The sequence below is a fragment of the Rhipicephalus sanguineus genome, unplaced genomic scaffold (assembly GCF_013339695.2).
Source record: "Rhipicephalus sanguineus isolate Rsan-2018 unplaced genomic scaffold, BIME_Rsan_1.4 Seq271, whole genome shotgun sequence".
Classification (NCBI taxonomy): Eukaryota; Metazoa; Arthropoda; class Arachnida; order Ixodida; family Ixodidae; genus Rhipicephalus; species Rhipicephalus sanguineus.
Genome location: NW_023614913.1, coordinates 27,559 through 44,194, shown reverse-complemented (window position 1 = coordinate 44,194; position 16,636 = coordinate 27,559). Strand labels below are relative to the sequence as shown.

Sequence of the window (16,636 nt, the reverse complement as noted above, 5' to 3'; positions counted from 1 at the left end):
AATAGACATTGCACAAGCTATCATATGTCACTACGCAATAAGCACGCACTACTTCTGTGTAGACACGTTTCACTTTCCTGTTATACCCAATCCTATGAGGAGGGATCAGCCATGTCTTTTTTGTGTGCACCGCATGCCTTATTGAAACAACTTTTTCGATGCGAAGCATCTTATAGCGGAGTTCAAACCGGTGGTGGTGGTGGTGGTGTGCGGCGTGACCACACTCTTACTGCTCATGCGCATACCCTCTCCACACACCTCCTCTCCACTTCCCCTTTCCCCTCTCCTCTCACCCTCTCTTCCCCTTCTCCACTTCCCCTCTCTCTTTTGCCAGCAATTGCCAGTACGGCTTTGGTTCGCAGGACTTGCCTCAACTGTGCCGTAAGGAAACGAACGACAGTGCTCGTAAAATTGGCCGTTTAAAACTATCCTAAAATGCCTACTGCAAGTAAAGTTGTTAAGTGCCCACTACACCAAGTGCTTCCTCTTGTGAATCGGCGAAGGGCTCACACGCGAACGTAAGGCAACACGCAAACCTATGCAGCTGCTTACTTTGTTGATGCTTTTGCAGCTGATCATGATTAAATATGTCCGAACGCTTTGTGCTGGATGGACCTTTAAAACACATACTCTTTGCGCAATTCCCATGCTTCATACCTGGCGCGATTCTACGCTTCTACCCCGCAATATTACATGCGTTGAGGAGGCTCCTTTCACTGCACGATAATCACAGTGTTTTTTCACCATGTATTACCAAGCAATAGCCTCGCTCTGTAGTAGGATGCTGCTTGCCACGCAGACGGCCGTGGTACGCTTCTCGAACCAAAGGAACCAAATCTTGCGCACCTTAGCAAGCGCAGCGGAATAACCACAAGAGAAAGGAACACGTAGACAGGACGGGCGCTAGACATCGACTGAAAATTTCCTAACACAAAAGCGATGAAATTGTACAGACATGCGCAAAACCTTCAAAATGCACGCTCTTCGGGGCTCACATTAAATTCTCATTTTCACTCGCTGTCGCCGATTCATACCCACATTCATCGGTACTCACTCAAGTTCATACTCATGCCTACTCACCTTCATCGGCGCTCAATCACGTTCCTACTGACTCTACTCACACTAATCGGTACTCACTCACGACTATTCTCACTTCCACTCACACTCGTCGAACCTCACATTCACACTCACGTCTACTCACGCTCATGAGTACTCGCTCACGTTTATACTCACGACTGCTGACAGTCATCGGTCATCACTCACGCTATACTCACGGTAACTCACGCTCACCGGCAGTCACTCATGTTCATTCTCACGTCCTCTCACACTCGTCAATACTCACTGACACTCAACTGACGACTACTCATACATATGTACTCACTCACGTTCGTGCTCACGCCTACTGTCACAACTGAGTAATCACTCAAGTTCATACTCACGTCGACTCAATCTTATGCGTACTCACTCACGCTCATACTTGTACTCACAATTATGAATACTCACTCACGTTCATATCTATCCCTACTGACCCTAATGCCTACTGACTCACTCAGTCTCATACTCGCGTCTACTCACACTCATGAGTACTTACTCAAGTTAATACTCACGCCAGTTCACTCATGAGCACTCACTAACGTTCACATTAATGTCTACTCACACTCATGAGTACTCACTCACGTTTATACTCACTTCTACTGACACTCATGAGTACTCACTCACGTCGACTCAATCTCCTGGGCACTCCCTCACATTCACGCTCACTTCTACTCACACTGATGATACTCACTCACTTTCTTACCCATGCCTACTGACACTAATGCCTCTGACTCACTTAGGTTCATACTCGCGTCTACTCACATTCATGAGTACTTACTCAAGTTAATACTCACGCCCACTCACTCATGAGCACTCACTCACGTTCACATTCATGTTACTCACATTCATGAGCACTCACTCACGTTCATACTCGCATCTACTGACACTCATGAGTACTCACTCACGTTCATACTCACTTCTACTCACACCCATGAGTGCTTGTGTGCATATACATAATTTTGCTTGCGTATATATACACGCACACATACATACGCACGCACGAACATACATGAAATATGACTGAACCCCCCCCCTCGCCGAAAAAAGTTCTGGCTACGCCCCTGCACTGTACGCTTCATGGAGTGTTGCTGCTATGTCATTCCATCGCTCGCAGTTTCGGTCGTTGTGCATGTTACGGAGCTGCGGTCGAATGCAAAACCTTTCAAGAATTTCCTTGGGCAGGGATTTTAGGGATTCATTATTGATGGGGATGCGAAATTGGAGTTCGGAAAGTGTATGTCCTCTGGTAGGAGCGCTTGCTAGTTCGAGACATTGTGCTTGCGGGTGTTCCTTTGTTATTTCTTGCATGGTGTTAGGCACCCGTAACTCTGTCAGGTGTTCGTTACTGATGTTTATTTGGAGGCGGAGCGCTGCCTTGGCAGCTTGTCTGATTACCTATACTGTTCATTGTTTGGGTTTTGGTCACATTGAGGTTTAGGTAAGGTAAGGTAGGTAAGGTAAGGAGCTCAATTAGACGCGTTTGCCACTTGCATAATATGCGTGGGGGTCCAGAGGGGGCTGCAAGGTGGTGGGGAGTCAGCGGACCCCCTCCCGGAATTTTGGATAGCATTTTGTAGCGTTAGCTACACTTGCCTCGTCGGAGCCGATTTCGCGTGGAGCGTCATGAGCCGTGCTGCGCATGCGCGAGGATCAGTGATATCACACAGCTGGGTCACCAGAGCTGGCATCTCACGCGCTCTCCGACACCGCCGCTGCTGGTCTGCGCTTTCGGGAGGAGTGGCGTCGTAGGCGCGGCAGACAGGCTGGCGCCGGCGCGCGCGCAGACTCCGCCACCGCCGCGCGACTCGCCGCTGCTGGTCAGCGCCGCATTCGAGAGAAGTAACGCCGTAGACATACACACAGTGGCGCCGGCGCGGGCGCAGCTGTTCGCCTTCGCTGTGCAGTCGCCGTCTGACGCTGCGCTGGGGCAGCTGACAGCGCCTGACTGGCGTTTGCAGGTTGGTAACGCCATGGAGAAGGAGAGCGCAAATGCTGCTCGACGGCGCAGAAGAGCCGAGAAGCTTATCTCATCGGACCCCGAAGTAGTTGCCTGGCAATTAGCGGTTCAGCGTACGAGGAATGAACAGAAGGCTGATAATCCTAGAAAATATGGAAAGCTAAGAATAATAAGCTGAACCTTTGCTAACGCTACATATATCCTGGCATAGCCGAGCTAAGCCACTGCAATTTTTTTCTATACAGTAGCAATAAGCTACACAGCTTGATTAGCACACTCAAGTCCCGCATATGCATGAGAAACGGCATTCAGGACTACGAGCCAACGTTTCAAGTTACACGCAATGACTAATCTTGCCGGATATGTCACGGAAGTGAAAGAACGGCTGGTTGTTGTGGATGCCGCCCCCCCCCCCCCTGCAGATGCACCTTCCTGCAAAATGTTCTGCGGACGCCCTTGAAAGTATGTCCTTCTCACACGCCGTGACATTTATCTGTGACTCTGCTAGTTAGTTGCGCGGTGACTGCCAGCGTGCTCTTTAAGTATTTTATGATTTCGGTGTGTCTCAGGTGTTTGATTATTTCGGTATATTTCCCATATCGCTGCAAGAATTGCCCGAGATGCAAATTATAGGGACCTTTGGGATATCACTACCATGTATTCAGATTTTGACGAACTTGATAAACAGTTTTGATGGTCTGTCGTGTTTTGCCGAAAGCAAGAAAAGTTTTCATTTTTCTGGTGAACAGCTGAGGCCTACCTTAGTGACCTCGTGCTGCATTACCATGGCAGCTGTTCGTGGTGTTTCTTCAATCGGGGCGTCGGATGCACATGTAGTTCACAAAGTAATATCATCTGCGTACAGGGTACAGTCAAAATGGGGAATGGTCTGCAGCTTCCGCGTAAGAGGAATAAGTACCGTGTTAAATAGGAATGAACAGCACGGATCCTTGCGGGGTGCATATTATGGTAGTGTGTAGCGGCGTGTACAATGATTCTCTGCACATATCGTGGCCGTTTCGTTTTGCTGAAAGTCATTGTATAGGTATAAGTTCGTTGGCCAACCATGAGTTCGTTCACGGCATTTAGGATGGCTCCCTGCTTGACGCTATCTAATGCCCTTTTCAGGTGATTGCCAGGACAGCTTTGTGTGTGTAGGTATGAGAGCGTCCAGAATAGATGTTGTGAGCTGAAACATGGCATCTCGCGTGAATAGGTCCGATCGAAAACCAAGCATTGAGCGTGGCTATTGACCGGAGATGTTCATAAGTGCCTGTCACTATATTTTTATTGATGCGAAGTAATCGCTTGGTATAAGGCAGCCCTAGTTTTACCTCAAGGATGTTGAATATGCAGATAATATTATAGTGATAGATTTCGCGCACACGAGAATGCTTGCAATCGCCGACTGCACATTCTTTTTTATTTTGATAGAGCCAATCCCCGATGTATTAACGCTTTAGAGGTTTTGGCCTCACATGTACGGCATCACCTAACAGGCACCAAAGGGTTTCCGTCGTACAGGTACGGCATAGCCTGTATGTTTAAAACGCGGGGCTTTTTCCACCATTTCTCTTTCTTGGCATATGCTGCCACACTTCGGGAATACGTGAAATGTTTTTCATGCGCCAATACCTCCCTTGTTTTTTTGCTTCACAATGCGGCGCGCCCCGGTGCGGTTGATTGAAAACGCCCGCCTGTTTCGATCATTCCTCTTGCTTGGAATGTGCCGCCATGCTTCGGGGATACGTGGAATTTTTTTCATGCGCCGATGTCTCTGTCCGTTCTTTTTTTTTTTTTTGCTTTCTGAAGAGTCGCTGCGGCATTCACTTGCGCATCAGAACGCGCACACGTGGCGCGGGTGGTTTCGGTTTCGTCCTTCGCGTTGTTATCGCGTCTCGCGCCTTCAAATCTGTTGGCTGTCTAGTTGTGGGCGACTGCTTGTCACTCTATCGTTTATTCCTCCCCGGGCGCGATTACCCTGTGTCCGTGCGGCGCTAATTTATGCAAACGACGCCGCCGTGGTTGTGCTTCCTGTTTTGGGGAGCACGAACATTTTTTTACCAGAAAGTACTCTGGTGCGCGTATGTTTGTATGTCTGTGAACAATGTTTAATACAATGCATATTTTTTATTTGTGAAAATCGTGTAATTGTTTTTTTTTATTTTGATGGATGTTACTACGAATAAACCCTGTGTATGCAACAACAAAAATGATTTTTTGTCAATTTATGGTCACGCAAAAGAAATTTAGAGATTGTTTCGTGAAATACAATGGTGTCAAAAATTTATTTCCGCAATAAAAATATTACACATTTTTGGACTGCATTTCGCGAAACTTCGACCCTCAAAGGGTTAAATCAATTCACCTTACCTTCGCTATCAAAACAATACGTGATAGCCAAGGAGCCCGCGGTAAAAGCTATTTCGATAGCTTGACAGCGCCGAGCACCCTAGAACAAACAACACCTTGGTGGTATCGAGCCGTATGAAATAATGCATAAAGAACGTTTCGCACTGTGGAAACCACTAACACACCATAAGCTGAACCAGCGCCTCCTCTATGTTTCCGTCCCTGCGCGAAGGAGAGGAGCGCAATGGCAACCGGCCGTCGGCGTTAGTGCGGTTGTCAGCCGTTAGGCGCCGCCACCGGAGTAAAGCCGCCGTCGCGTCGTCGCTCGCGGAAACGAATGCCGTGGCTGCATTCAAAGCTGCTATAAGGTTCATTTCTCACCTGTATTCGCGCTGTTTAGAGTATAATGAAAACTTGTGAACGGAAATCATGAAGCGCTTGTCGTTCTGGGCACCCAGCCCACTTCAAAGGCATCTGTCGATCGCGGCTATCTGATCGAGACGCTCGCGCGTCGTCTGCTAGGTCCATACCAGAAAGCGCATGCCAGTGATACGCGGAATATTGTTTTGTCACCGTTACGTTCGCATGACTGAGAGTCGATTTTTGACTGCTGCAAGGTGTATTTTTGTAAGCAGCATTTGCCAGGAGCTAATACGGAAAGCTTGGGCGCTTAATGTTCCCCGATGCGTGTCTGCTGGTGTAGCACACTACATGCGAGCCTGGAGTTGATGCGGTAAATAGCACGAAATTCAACAAGTCTGCTTCCATGGATATACGTGATCACCCGTTCCTTCGTAGAGCTTTTGAGAATTGCATTTGTTGCCACCGAGAGAAAGCAACAGCTGGTGCCAGAAAATTAGGAACTATGCCAAGTGATTCCACCATTTCAGAGCTTAAACCAGTTAATCAAGTGGTACGAAAAACAAACAAAACAGCTACATATGCCGCGCGCTTCCTGCAACACTGGCCGATGTGTGTGAACAGACGTTGTCGTTCAAGTCTGAAGTCGTAGTGCCGGCTCTCACTTAAGCTGATGTGATAGGCGTAAAAAATGCGGCCTGCTGTCAGTTGCTTGAGTTTTCTTTGTATTTGTCGACGGATTGTTGTAGCCTCAGTATTTGGCTCCTCAGCTCTTTCTTTTCTCTTCCATTTGGCCTTTTCGGTGAGCAAAGGAGAGGCCGAATGGCTGTCGACCTGGAAGCTTGTGTCGCATGGAGTAGCCTGCCCAGCTTGTGCACACATACATTGTGACACTTTACATGATGATTGTCGGTTGTTTTGGCTGTAGCACATGTGGTGTCTATGGTCCGATTCTACAGCTTCGGGACCTAATGTCAGCGCTGCACATGGCAGCGATCGCGAGGCAGCGTTGCTACTGGTACATACATTCGTTGACTGTTCGGACGCAGCACTGTCACCTTTAGTGGTACTTGCCATGCTTGGTTCAGTTGTTAACTTGCCTGCAAACGTGAAGGGTAGTCTGTAAAGACTGACGCAACTGCACCCTTCTTATGCCGCTGCTTCTTATATTCTATGAAATCTTCAGGTCGTAAATCACGGCTACATATTGTAGTGTACTTTGAATGTATTAGGAGACCAATTATCCTTCCTAATTACTGCAAGCCACCTCTCCCGAACACCAGCCGCAGCTGGCATTTCGTGGAGGGACAGCCGAACGGTGTATTAAGGCGAAAGCCTGAGATGCCTCATCAAACGTGAAAACAGACCGTCGGCAGCGCCAACGGAGTGATACAAGAAATGATCACGTGATGACGTCATTAGACGTCACAAATAATAAATTTTGTGATATCATCGTGACGTCACCTCTCGTGACGTGGTCATATTACATCTTCGGTTGGTCAAAATGGGCCGATCACGGAGGCAGTGCATAACCTCTGAGGTGCAGAAAGCTTGCAGTGCCTCCGATTCTTGAGGCTGTAGGAAAACCACGTTAGGTGCAGAAAATCTCAAAGGAAGGCAGGGGATGTTCAATACATTGACTGGGAAGAAGAAACAAAAGCCGATGGCTTTCGCCTTTCAGTCGTCTTAGGTGAATGCGTAAGGGATCCTGTGAGTTATTGTTTGTTTCTTTATCAATAAAGGGAAGTAAAAAAAACAATCGTGATTTCTTTCCCTTCCATTTGTAGAGTGGAAAACAGCGGTAGGACATACTAAGGTATGCGAGTGACGATAGTGCAATAGCCTGAAAAAAAAAAATAAAACGCGAATGCTGTCAAACTCGAATGCAAGAATGAACCGAGAGCACGGCCTCACAGACTGTCTGCGGAATACGTAAAGTGGGATGGAAAGAAACGCAAACATGTGGCACCTACATTCTTTGCTGTTTCGCACTTATTTTCAAGTGGTTGTAGCCTGGTGAGTGATGAAAAGTCGGAGTCCTCCATTACACAATCAAATATTATCTAGCGTCTTTTTATGCCACCACGGCCAGAGCGTGATGAAAACAGCGCACCGCTACGTTTGCGTTTCTTTCTACCCCCCTGTACCTGTGAGAGCCAGCGTGAGGTACGAATGCAATTAAACTCTGATGAAAACATTCGTGAGCTTCGTAATACGCGCGGCCGCTCAGCTCCAGCTTCGACTCGCACAGCGCCACCGCAAGCAGCGGCGAGCGGAGGCGGATCGCGCGTTCGACGGCCCGAAGGGAGCGTTCGCCCAGGCACCGAAAAATTGAGGAGGCCCGGTTGAACAATACAAGGACATACATAAATGAGCAGTTAACAAATGACATTACACTACAACTACGTGATTTATTTGGCGGACCAAAATGAATGAAACAATATGCAACATCAGGTACAATGTATTTAGAGTAGTTGGTCATCATGTTATAGAAATGTAGCGTAATAAGATTAGGTTATTAAATTATTCAAACAAAAAATAATACATCTTTGTAGTAAATAAACATCTTGAAAATGATATGTTCAAAATTGCTTTGTTAGTAGCGTTTTCTAGACTGATGTTCTTTCTACACAAATTATATAGGAGTCGCGGCAATCTATTTGCTAATAAATGCCAACCATAGTGTTTTTTAAACGTTTCAGCAAGCCATTCATGAGCTCGCCGAGATGTGTGGCTGCGTTCGCGCTTTCTACCGGAAGTACTTTATTTGTGCAAACGTTCTTTAGTATGTTGTAATATAGGGACATTTGCAAGAATTCTATTTTTTGTTAAATGCAACTTTTTTAGTTTTGCTTTGATGCGTTACCTCAAAAGTCGAGACAGAAAAATCGAATCGCATAACATCATCATGGTGCTTGGAGGAAGAAGAACCTGACTGCGGAAAAAGACACCAATATTTGAAATAGTTTAGCGATCACGCGACTAGGACATCGATTCATTACACAGGACAACCAAACTTCGATGTAGGAACACTTTCTAACGGGGTGGAATGAAGTGTAATTTCTATATTTGGTTGAATATTTTCATTCTTTGCTCTAAACGTGACTTTTGTTTTTGAAATAAACACACGCAATCCGCTTCTTTCGCTTTATTAATATTGTTTCTCTAGCGCGTGATTTGCAGCTTGTAATATATCTAAATCATTGCCGCAGAAGAACATGCTCGTGTGGTCGGCTTATATTATGAATTTAGGAGATGAAGTGCGTATTACGTACTAATAATTCTAAAAAGAAAAGGGCTTATATACTTCCTTGAGGGACTCCGCATTCAAATGTCTGCATCTCTGATGTGAAACCGTTAATGTTGACTGCGTGTCTTCGATGGTTTAAGCAGGATATCAGTAAATCACCCGCGTGTCCACGTAAACCATAACATGGAGTTTTCTTATTTAATAGAGTGTGATCAAGAAGGTCTAGTGAATTTGTAAAATCTACGAAAATACCAATTATTCTTTTATTCCTCGGCAGATCCGTGGGATCTGCCGAACGTTAAACGGGCAGAATAATGTCAGAAGCGGATTTTATAGGTTTGAAGACCATCTAGTGAGTTAGTATCGTTGAGTTGTTGCAAAATATGCATAACCTGATTATCATTTACTGGATAAAGAAAAACGGACTCTTCTATGCTTAGAATACAAGAAGTGTTACCAAAGTGCTTATTAAATTGATTACCTATAACTTGCTGCGATACTTCTACGTCATCTATTTTTATAGAATTAAGCTGAGGAAAATCTTTATGTGAAATCAGAAATTAACTTTTGCACATGATATCCGCACGTCCATTAGTAAACCAAACTGCTATTATAGTAATCCCGCTTGACTTTTGAAAGGCCTTTAATCAGGCGGTTTTGAAACGTTTTAAAAACGTTGAGGTCACTTAGATCTTCTGTTTTAATGAAGTAATGGCATAGCTTGTTTTTCTCTTTTATTTTAGTTAAGAGTTCATGTGTATAGTATAAAGTTTGAGTACGTTGTTTATGTTTTATAGATTTGTGTAGGAAAGCAAATGTTGTAACCTGAAATAAATGTTTCGAAAAAGCATATTGAGGCACTGTATGGCTCCTTTTGATTACGTACATCGCTCGAACCGATTTTTTGAAGTTGTAGCGATGAACTCGCACTCATTTTTATTTCTCTTTGCATCAAACTTATTTACTTTTTTTACTTCTGCAGCCATGCCGAGGTACAGCGAGAAGGAAGAGATCAACTTCAACGAGAGGTTCACGTGGCGTAGACGTAAGTTTAAACATGCTGCTTCCTCACAAATGTGTGCACACCAATTTTTGTGCGCTAAATGGTGTCCTGAACAGGGCTGGGCAAAGATACTTTGAAATTGTATCGCGATACGATACAAGATACTCAAGCAAGAAGTGTTTGAGATACAGATACAAGATACTGCCGGAATAATTGTATCCGATACGATACTTGGCAATTGTATCTTAAGATACTTCAATACATTCTCAAATTTGTTATTACAGATTCGTATAATGTAGCAGTAAACGCCTAAACACGAAAATGTATGCTTGAAAATTACTTAACTGTGACCAGTTTTTGTTACACTTTGATGAAATGTCTGTTAGTATCTCAAGAGTATTGCCCTTCTTGCTCAAAGTACATTAGTTTCCTTTAAAAACAACTTACTGGGGCTTGTTTTAGCTTCTTCACAGGAAAACTCTTTATACACTTTGCTGACAGTGGTTCTTGGTTGTCATTTTTGCAATTGATGGGAGCCGCTGCTCACCTTGCCGACCAGCTAGCGGGTTGCCATATAATCACAATAACGTCAGTAAGAAGCCTTCGCACGACGGCGCAAATACCGGTGTGGACTTTTACCTTGTCCGTAAAAGACAGTTTGCACAATACCGTATATCCGGACAGGTGTACAACAGCAACAACGCTGGTAGCGACTTTTCTGTTTGTTTAGGAGGGGAGGGGGTGGGAACTCATGGTGTATACAGGGTTTGAGACCATCCGCTAGTGCCCGGACGGCACACATGACCGTCTCCGTCCCATTTGTTTTTATTTTCTAAATAAGTGTTCGTGAGCTACACAGACATGACTGGTCTTAAGCCTTTCTTTCGTGAGGAACATGTGGTCACCATGTGCTGAAACATAACCGCGGAACAAAAACTATATTTCAGTCCGCGTCCAGATTTCACACGTTGTGTAAATGGGTATCGATGTTTCGAATCCTGACTCCAAATCCCCTTTAGAAATGACCTATATATGAGATATGGGAAAGGCTTCCTTTCAAATAACAACGTCATTTTGTTCAAAATCTCTCCGACCCCATCATCTTCACTGTCCCGTCCTTTGGAGCAAAATTTCGCGACTGCGGCCCGCTGGCTATAAGCTGAGCTTGAGACCCCTGGTGTATACGTAAATGACGTAAAACTGCAATGAATTTTCCATGTTCTACTTAGCTGCTGGCGTAAGGGATTCTTTGTTGATATACTCACGTACAACGCTAACGTGCAATCACTAACGTACAAACAGAAATATCTCAGACTTATAGTATAGTTGCACAAAGCGTCGCAGGACACCGCCGCTATTCGCGCTATTGCCGCTTATATCTCCCATTACGTGGCGATTAGTAATACGAAAATATTGAAGAAGGCCTAAACCGGAAAACAAATATAAGTAAAATAGAGAGGTGGTTGTGTATCAAACATTCACATTGAATGAGTACAGAAACATAATACAGACGGCGCCCTTAATAGCTGTGAACATGAAGTATCGTCAACGTACCTGTTGAAACAATAGAGAGAGAGAGAGAGAACTCTTTATTGAAAGGCAGAAAATTTACCGGTGTGTGTAAATTCGCTGACTTGCTACTCTGCGTGGGGAAGGGGATTGGGGACTGAAAGACACAACGAGAGAGAGAGAGATAGAAAAACATATAAACAGTTAAAATAGAATAAAAAAGAGGTAAAAACACAAACTGAGTTTTTTGTTTCTTGGGCGGGGACGTGTTCTGACAGTGACTTATTTCGTGATTTCAAGGTGCCATTAATGTTTGTCGAGCTGACCGATGCTCTCTAAATACCGGAATAGCAATTTCATCGCTTACCTCTGTTGCGTGGCGCAGGGTAAAGGGTCCAAGGCACAGTCAATTGATAAAGTTCTTTTGGTTAGCATATGCATGCAATGTTCATAAAGCGCACGCTCTTCGGCATACGCTCGGCACTCAAACAAAATATGCTCGACAGTTTCTATGGAGCAACAGTACGGACTTTCGGTTTGACCGAAACGGTACCATAAACTGTTTCCATAAGCATTGTTTAGTCGAAGACGATGGTACAGAGTTTCGAGATGGCGAGGAATTCTGCATGGGAATGTTCTTCTTAGATGTGGGTCGATAGAGTAGAGGAAAGCATAGTGATGTGTCGAAAGGTTCCAGAGCCTCTTGTTTTCTTCGGAAGCAAGTCTCTGAGCCAGCTGAGAAGCATCAGATTTAGTGAAATAGGTTCGCCTACAATTTCGGTTTTGAAGGCCTTTGCGTGCCTCTTCATCCGCTTTTTCGTTGGCCAGAATACCGCACTGAGCTGGTATCCACTGAAATATGATAAAGTTACCTGTGGTAACAGCCAAGGGGCGTAAGTACGCTATATCAAATGAAATCGGGTGATGATTTGTGTTCTTTAAGAGGTTGAACAGTATCTGTAGAGCTCCCTTGGAGTCGGTGAAGACCACCCATCAATACTGCGTTTGACGTAGGATATAGGGGACAGCTTCTTTGATGCCATGAAGTTCTGCTGTTGTCGAGGATGTCCTCCTCTGTAGCCGATAAGATAGCATTTGTCTTGTGGATGGCACGTAGATGCCACAGGATGAAGTCTCCTGAGTGGTGGAGGCGTCAGTGTAAATATGAGTGTGCTGGGTGTAGTGCTCGGCTAAGTAGAGGAGAGTAGTCTGCAGCAGTGCGGTCTGTGAGATGCGTCTCTTTGCTCCATTGATGCCTGTGTACAAATGGTTTTATATCAAGAGGCGAAAGTGTCCATGGAGAAAATCTCGGAGCCATTGTTTACAGTGGCTGTCGAATAGCAGTAAGTTGTAGCATTTGCAGGGCTTGTCCGAATGCAGAATTGCTGTGGGTGAGATGTGCGCGGTACAGAAAATCCTTCTTCCCTTGTAGGAGATGGAGAAAATGAGTGCGCAGAGTTTCTTGAGTAGAGATGACTTCTAGCGGAAGACATCCTGCTTCCGCTACAGTTCCCGAAGTTGATGAGCTCTTCGGGAGGCCTAGACAAATTTGTAGGCAGTTGTTTCGTGCGGCTTCTAAAGTTCTTTTGTTTGCTGGTGATAATCGATGAAGCACTGGTAGGCAATAGCGCAAGTTTCCTTCAATATACGCCTTCTCAACTAGTACCAAAACTGAGTGCCTATGGAAAATTGCGTGAAACGGCTTGTTGGGACGCTCATGAGCAAAACGGAGCATTCAGTAAAACAATCTCTCTCGAATACCCTTCCTAACATCTTTAAGGTGGCTCCCTAATGATTTCCATTATAATGCAAACTCAATTTCGCTATTTTCTTAAACTGTAAGCAGAATATTTTGTACTGTATACACAAGGCACGCCCACATAATATACTTCTTTCCAAAATCGCCTAGGCAACTTGTAAATGCGTAAACAGTAGCGGAAATAAAGCAGACAGTTAGAAGAATAACGCAGAAATCTTATTTTGCGAACGCGTTACAAAAGACATACTGCAGTGACCAGACCGGAAAAACAGTGCAGAGACCTAGGTAATGTATATGATGCAGAATGACACCCAAGAAAGCCCTTGTGCTAATAATCAATTATGATTTTATAAATTCTTTAAATAAATGTAGATAGAAGTGAAAAATACGGTACGCCAAGAAATTTTCTGTTAGGTAAACGCTTGCTCTATTTCATCTAGCATCGGTACCAGTGCTAAAGTTGTTAAAATCTTAATTGCATATAAGTCAATTCAATGCATGCAAGTCAAATTTACATCCACGAAATCCTTCAACTCGCTGATATGTAAAATCCACGCGACGCAAAGCAACGCCATTCTTGCACGCATCACATTTCGTTACGGAGCAAGACGCAAGAGAATCTTTAATAACGACACTGTAACAACATCAGAATTTGCGCGATAGACGCCGCACGTAGTGGAGTGCGCGGCGCAGGACAGTGGCTAAAGCAAGTGCCATGGCATTGGCGCAACTAAAAAGAAAAGAAATCAAGAAAACAAAAGCTACGTGGCTGGGCGTAGACGTCCGCGTGCTTGTCTTGCTGACCTTGCACCCTCACTGGATAACTCTGGCGTAAAATAAAATAACGTCACTGCCCTTAGACTTATCTTATTCAGATGGCTTAGTGGCACCGGTACCAGCTTGAGAAGCAGAGCTTGGCCAGCAATTATTGTTTCTCACGGTTCGGTTGCGATAGAAGTATCTTGTATCTTAAGATACACGATACATTATTGAATGTATCGGAAGTACAGATACAGATACTCATCCTGCGAGACGTATCGCGATACAGATATAAGATACCAAAAGAGTATCTAAGATAGTATCTAAGATACGTGTATCTTCGATACTGCCCAGCACTGGACTCCTGAAATTCGGGACATCCATGACTAGACTAGTCTATCGGCGGCGGCTGCTGTGTAGCTGCATAAAACGATGTAAAATGACTTTTAAATATTTACTGGGCTGTAACACTTCTATAAACGCTTACATCACTTGGGCGTCATTATCGTACTATGATTTTCATTCCACTTAAATTCATTGGTTTTTAAGCAGATATTTTATGCCATTTGAAACGCCAGAGAGGACTTTTGCAGATTATTATGGAAGGCACCTTTACCCCTTCAATGAATCTCGGCAACCCAATAAAGTTTACATTCGCTAGTGCAAAGACCAGCACCGTCCCAGTACCGCCAGCGGAATACCAGTAGGTTTTCGGGCACTGGTTCGCACTGGGAACACTGGTACACGCAGCGATCACTGGCACTTCAGTGAAAACACTGGGAAAGAGCTGCGTCGCACTGATAGGGGCACTAGCTTCGCCGCTGTGGCGCTGGCGCTCACTGGGAAGCGCTGGAGATGCTGGAATTTTCACTGGAGTGCGCTGTACAGTTCTGTCAGTGGCGCGCGTTGCATTCAGAATTGTGCGCGGCGAATTGTTTCGGTATCATTGAATATTAAATTTTTTATTCGATGGTACCGATAGATACTATCCTAGCAGGTAGCAAATGTGCGACACAAATTGTAGCTTGGCCAAAACGAGGATGAGATGCGCACTGCTTTCATGATGTACGTGATATGCGTAATCAGTGTCATTTTTAATGTTTCCTTATGGTATGTGCAAAAAATGTGGTAATAAGCCGTAGCAGCCAACGCTGGTCATTTGCTTTCTAGCAAGCTTTTTAAATGCGAAGCATTTCTTAGCGAACCTTCTGCCCTATCTATCTGTCTGTCTGTTGAGCGTATCTATCTGTCTATCTATCTAGCCGCTTACGGCTTTGTGCTCTCCTGGCCGTTTCGTTAATCAGATGCATACCAAATTTGGTACGGCATAACATGACCGCATTACGAACATAATAACAGGTCGTAACTTGCAAATCATGACATGCGTGTCATGAACAGCATGATTTACATTACACTGCCTTGGGCTCTTGCGGCCGTGCCGTTAATTCATATATATAAATTGGTATGGCGCTACAAGAGTTCATGACAAACATAATGAGAGGTGCTAAAATTCAAGTCATGACACGCATGTCATGTGCAGCATGATTTATATGACATGATGGTCTCGGGGCGCTCGCGGCCGTTTAAATGAATGGATATATACAAAACTGGTATGACGAGACATTTCTGTATGACGAACATAACTGACGCGTGGTAACATGAAAATCCCGACATGCAAGTCAATGTACGACGTGATTTAGATGCCATCTCATGGCGCACTCGCGGCCGTTTCGATGGATTGATATACACCAGAATTGGTATTGCGCGATGTGACGGTGTGAAGAACATGAATAACAGGTGGTAACAATAAAACCATGATATGCATGTCATGTGTGTCATGATTTACCTTCCATGCTCATGATGCATTGGCAGACGTTTCGCTCGCTTGTATATCACCAAATTCGTATTGAGCGACGCGACTGTATGACGAACGTAAATGAGAAGTGGTAGCATGAAAAATCAGGACATTCAAGTCATGTACGACATGATTTACATGCCACGCTCATGGCGCACTGGTGGCCGTTTCGCTAGATTGATGTACACCAAAATTGGTATTACGCAATATGACTGTATGAAGAACATGAATAACAGGTGGTAACATAAAACCATGATATGCATGTCATGTATGTCATATTTCACATACCACGCGCATGGTGCATTCGCGGCGGTTCCGCTAGCTTGAATACACCAAGATTAGTATTGCGCGAGGCGACTGTATGACGAACGTAAATGAGAGGTGGTAACATGAAAACCATGACATCCATGTCATGTATGCCATGATTACATGCCATACTCATTGTGCATTCGCGGCCGTTTCGCTGGCTTGATATACACCAAAACTGGTATGGGGCGACACGACTGTATGACGAACGTAAGTGAGAGGTGGTAACATGAAAACCATGACATGCAAGTCATGTACGACGTGATTTACATGCCACGCTCCTGGTGCGTTTGCGGCCGTTTCGCTCGCTTGATATACACCAAAATCTACAATAATCGCGAAGATTCTCGAACAATGATGTGCGGTTTGCGCTGAGCGTTGCTGACAGTCTTTGCTGGTCAAACCCGAATACACCAAAATAAAACATGAAG

The 16,636-nt window shown here is 44.7% G+C and overlaps 1 protein-coding gene across 1 annotated transcript in view; it reads left to right on the top strand.

Moving 5' to 3' along the window:
* LOC119376904 (dual oxidase maturation factor 1-like) overlaps window positions 1-16,636 on the top strand; it is a gene marked incomplete at its 3' end in the record, with an annotated part of 236,896 nt that overhangs the window by 203,115 nt on the left and 17,145 nt on the right. Inside the window, exon 4 of the mRNA XM_037646574.1 lies at window positions 9,997-10,059. Coding sequence (XP_037502502.1) covers window positions 9,997-10,059 — 63 coding nt within the window. The remainder of the gene's footprint in view (window positions 1-9,996; window positions 10,060-16,636) is intronic.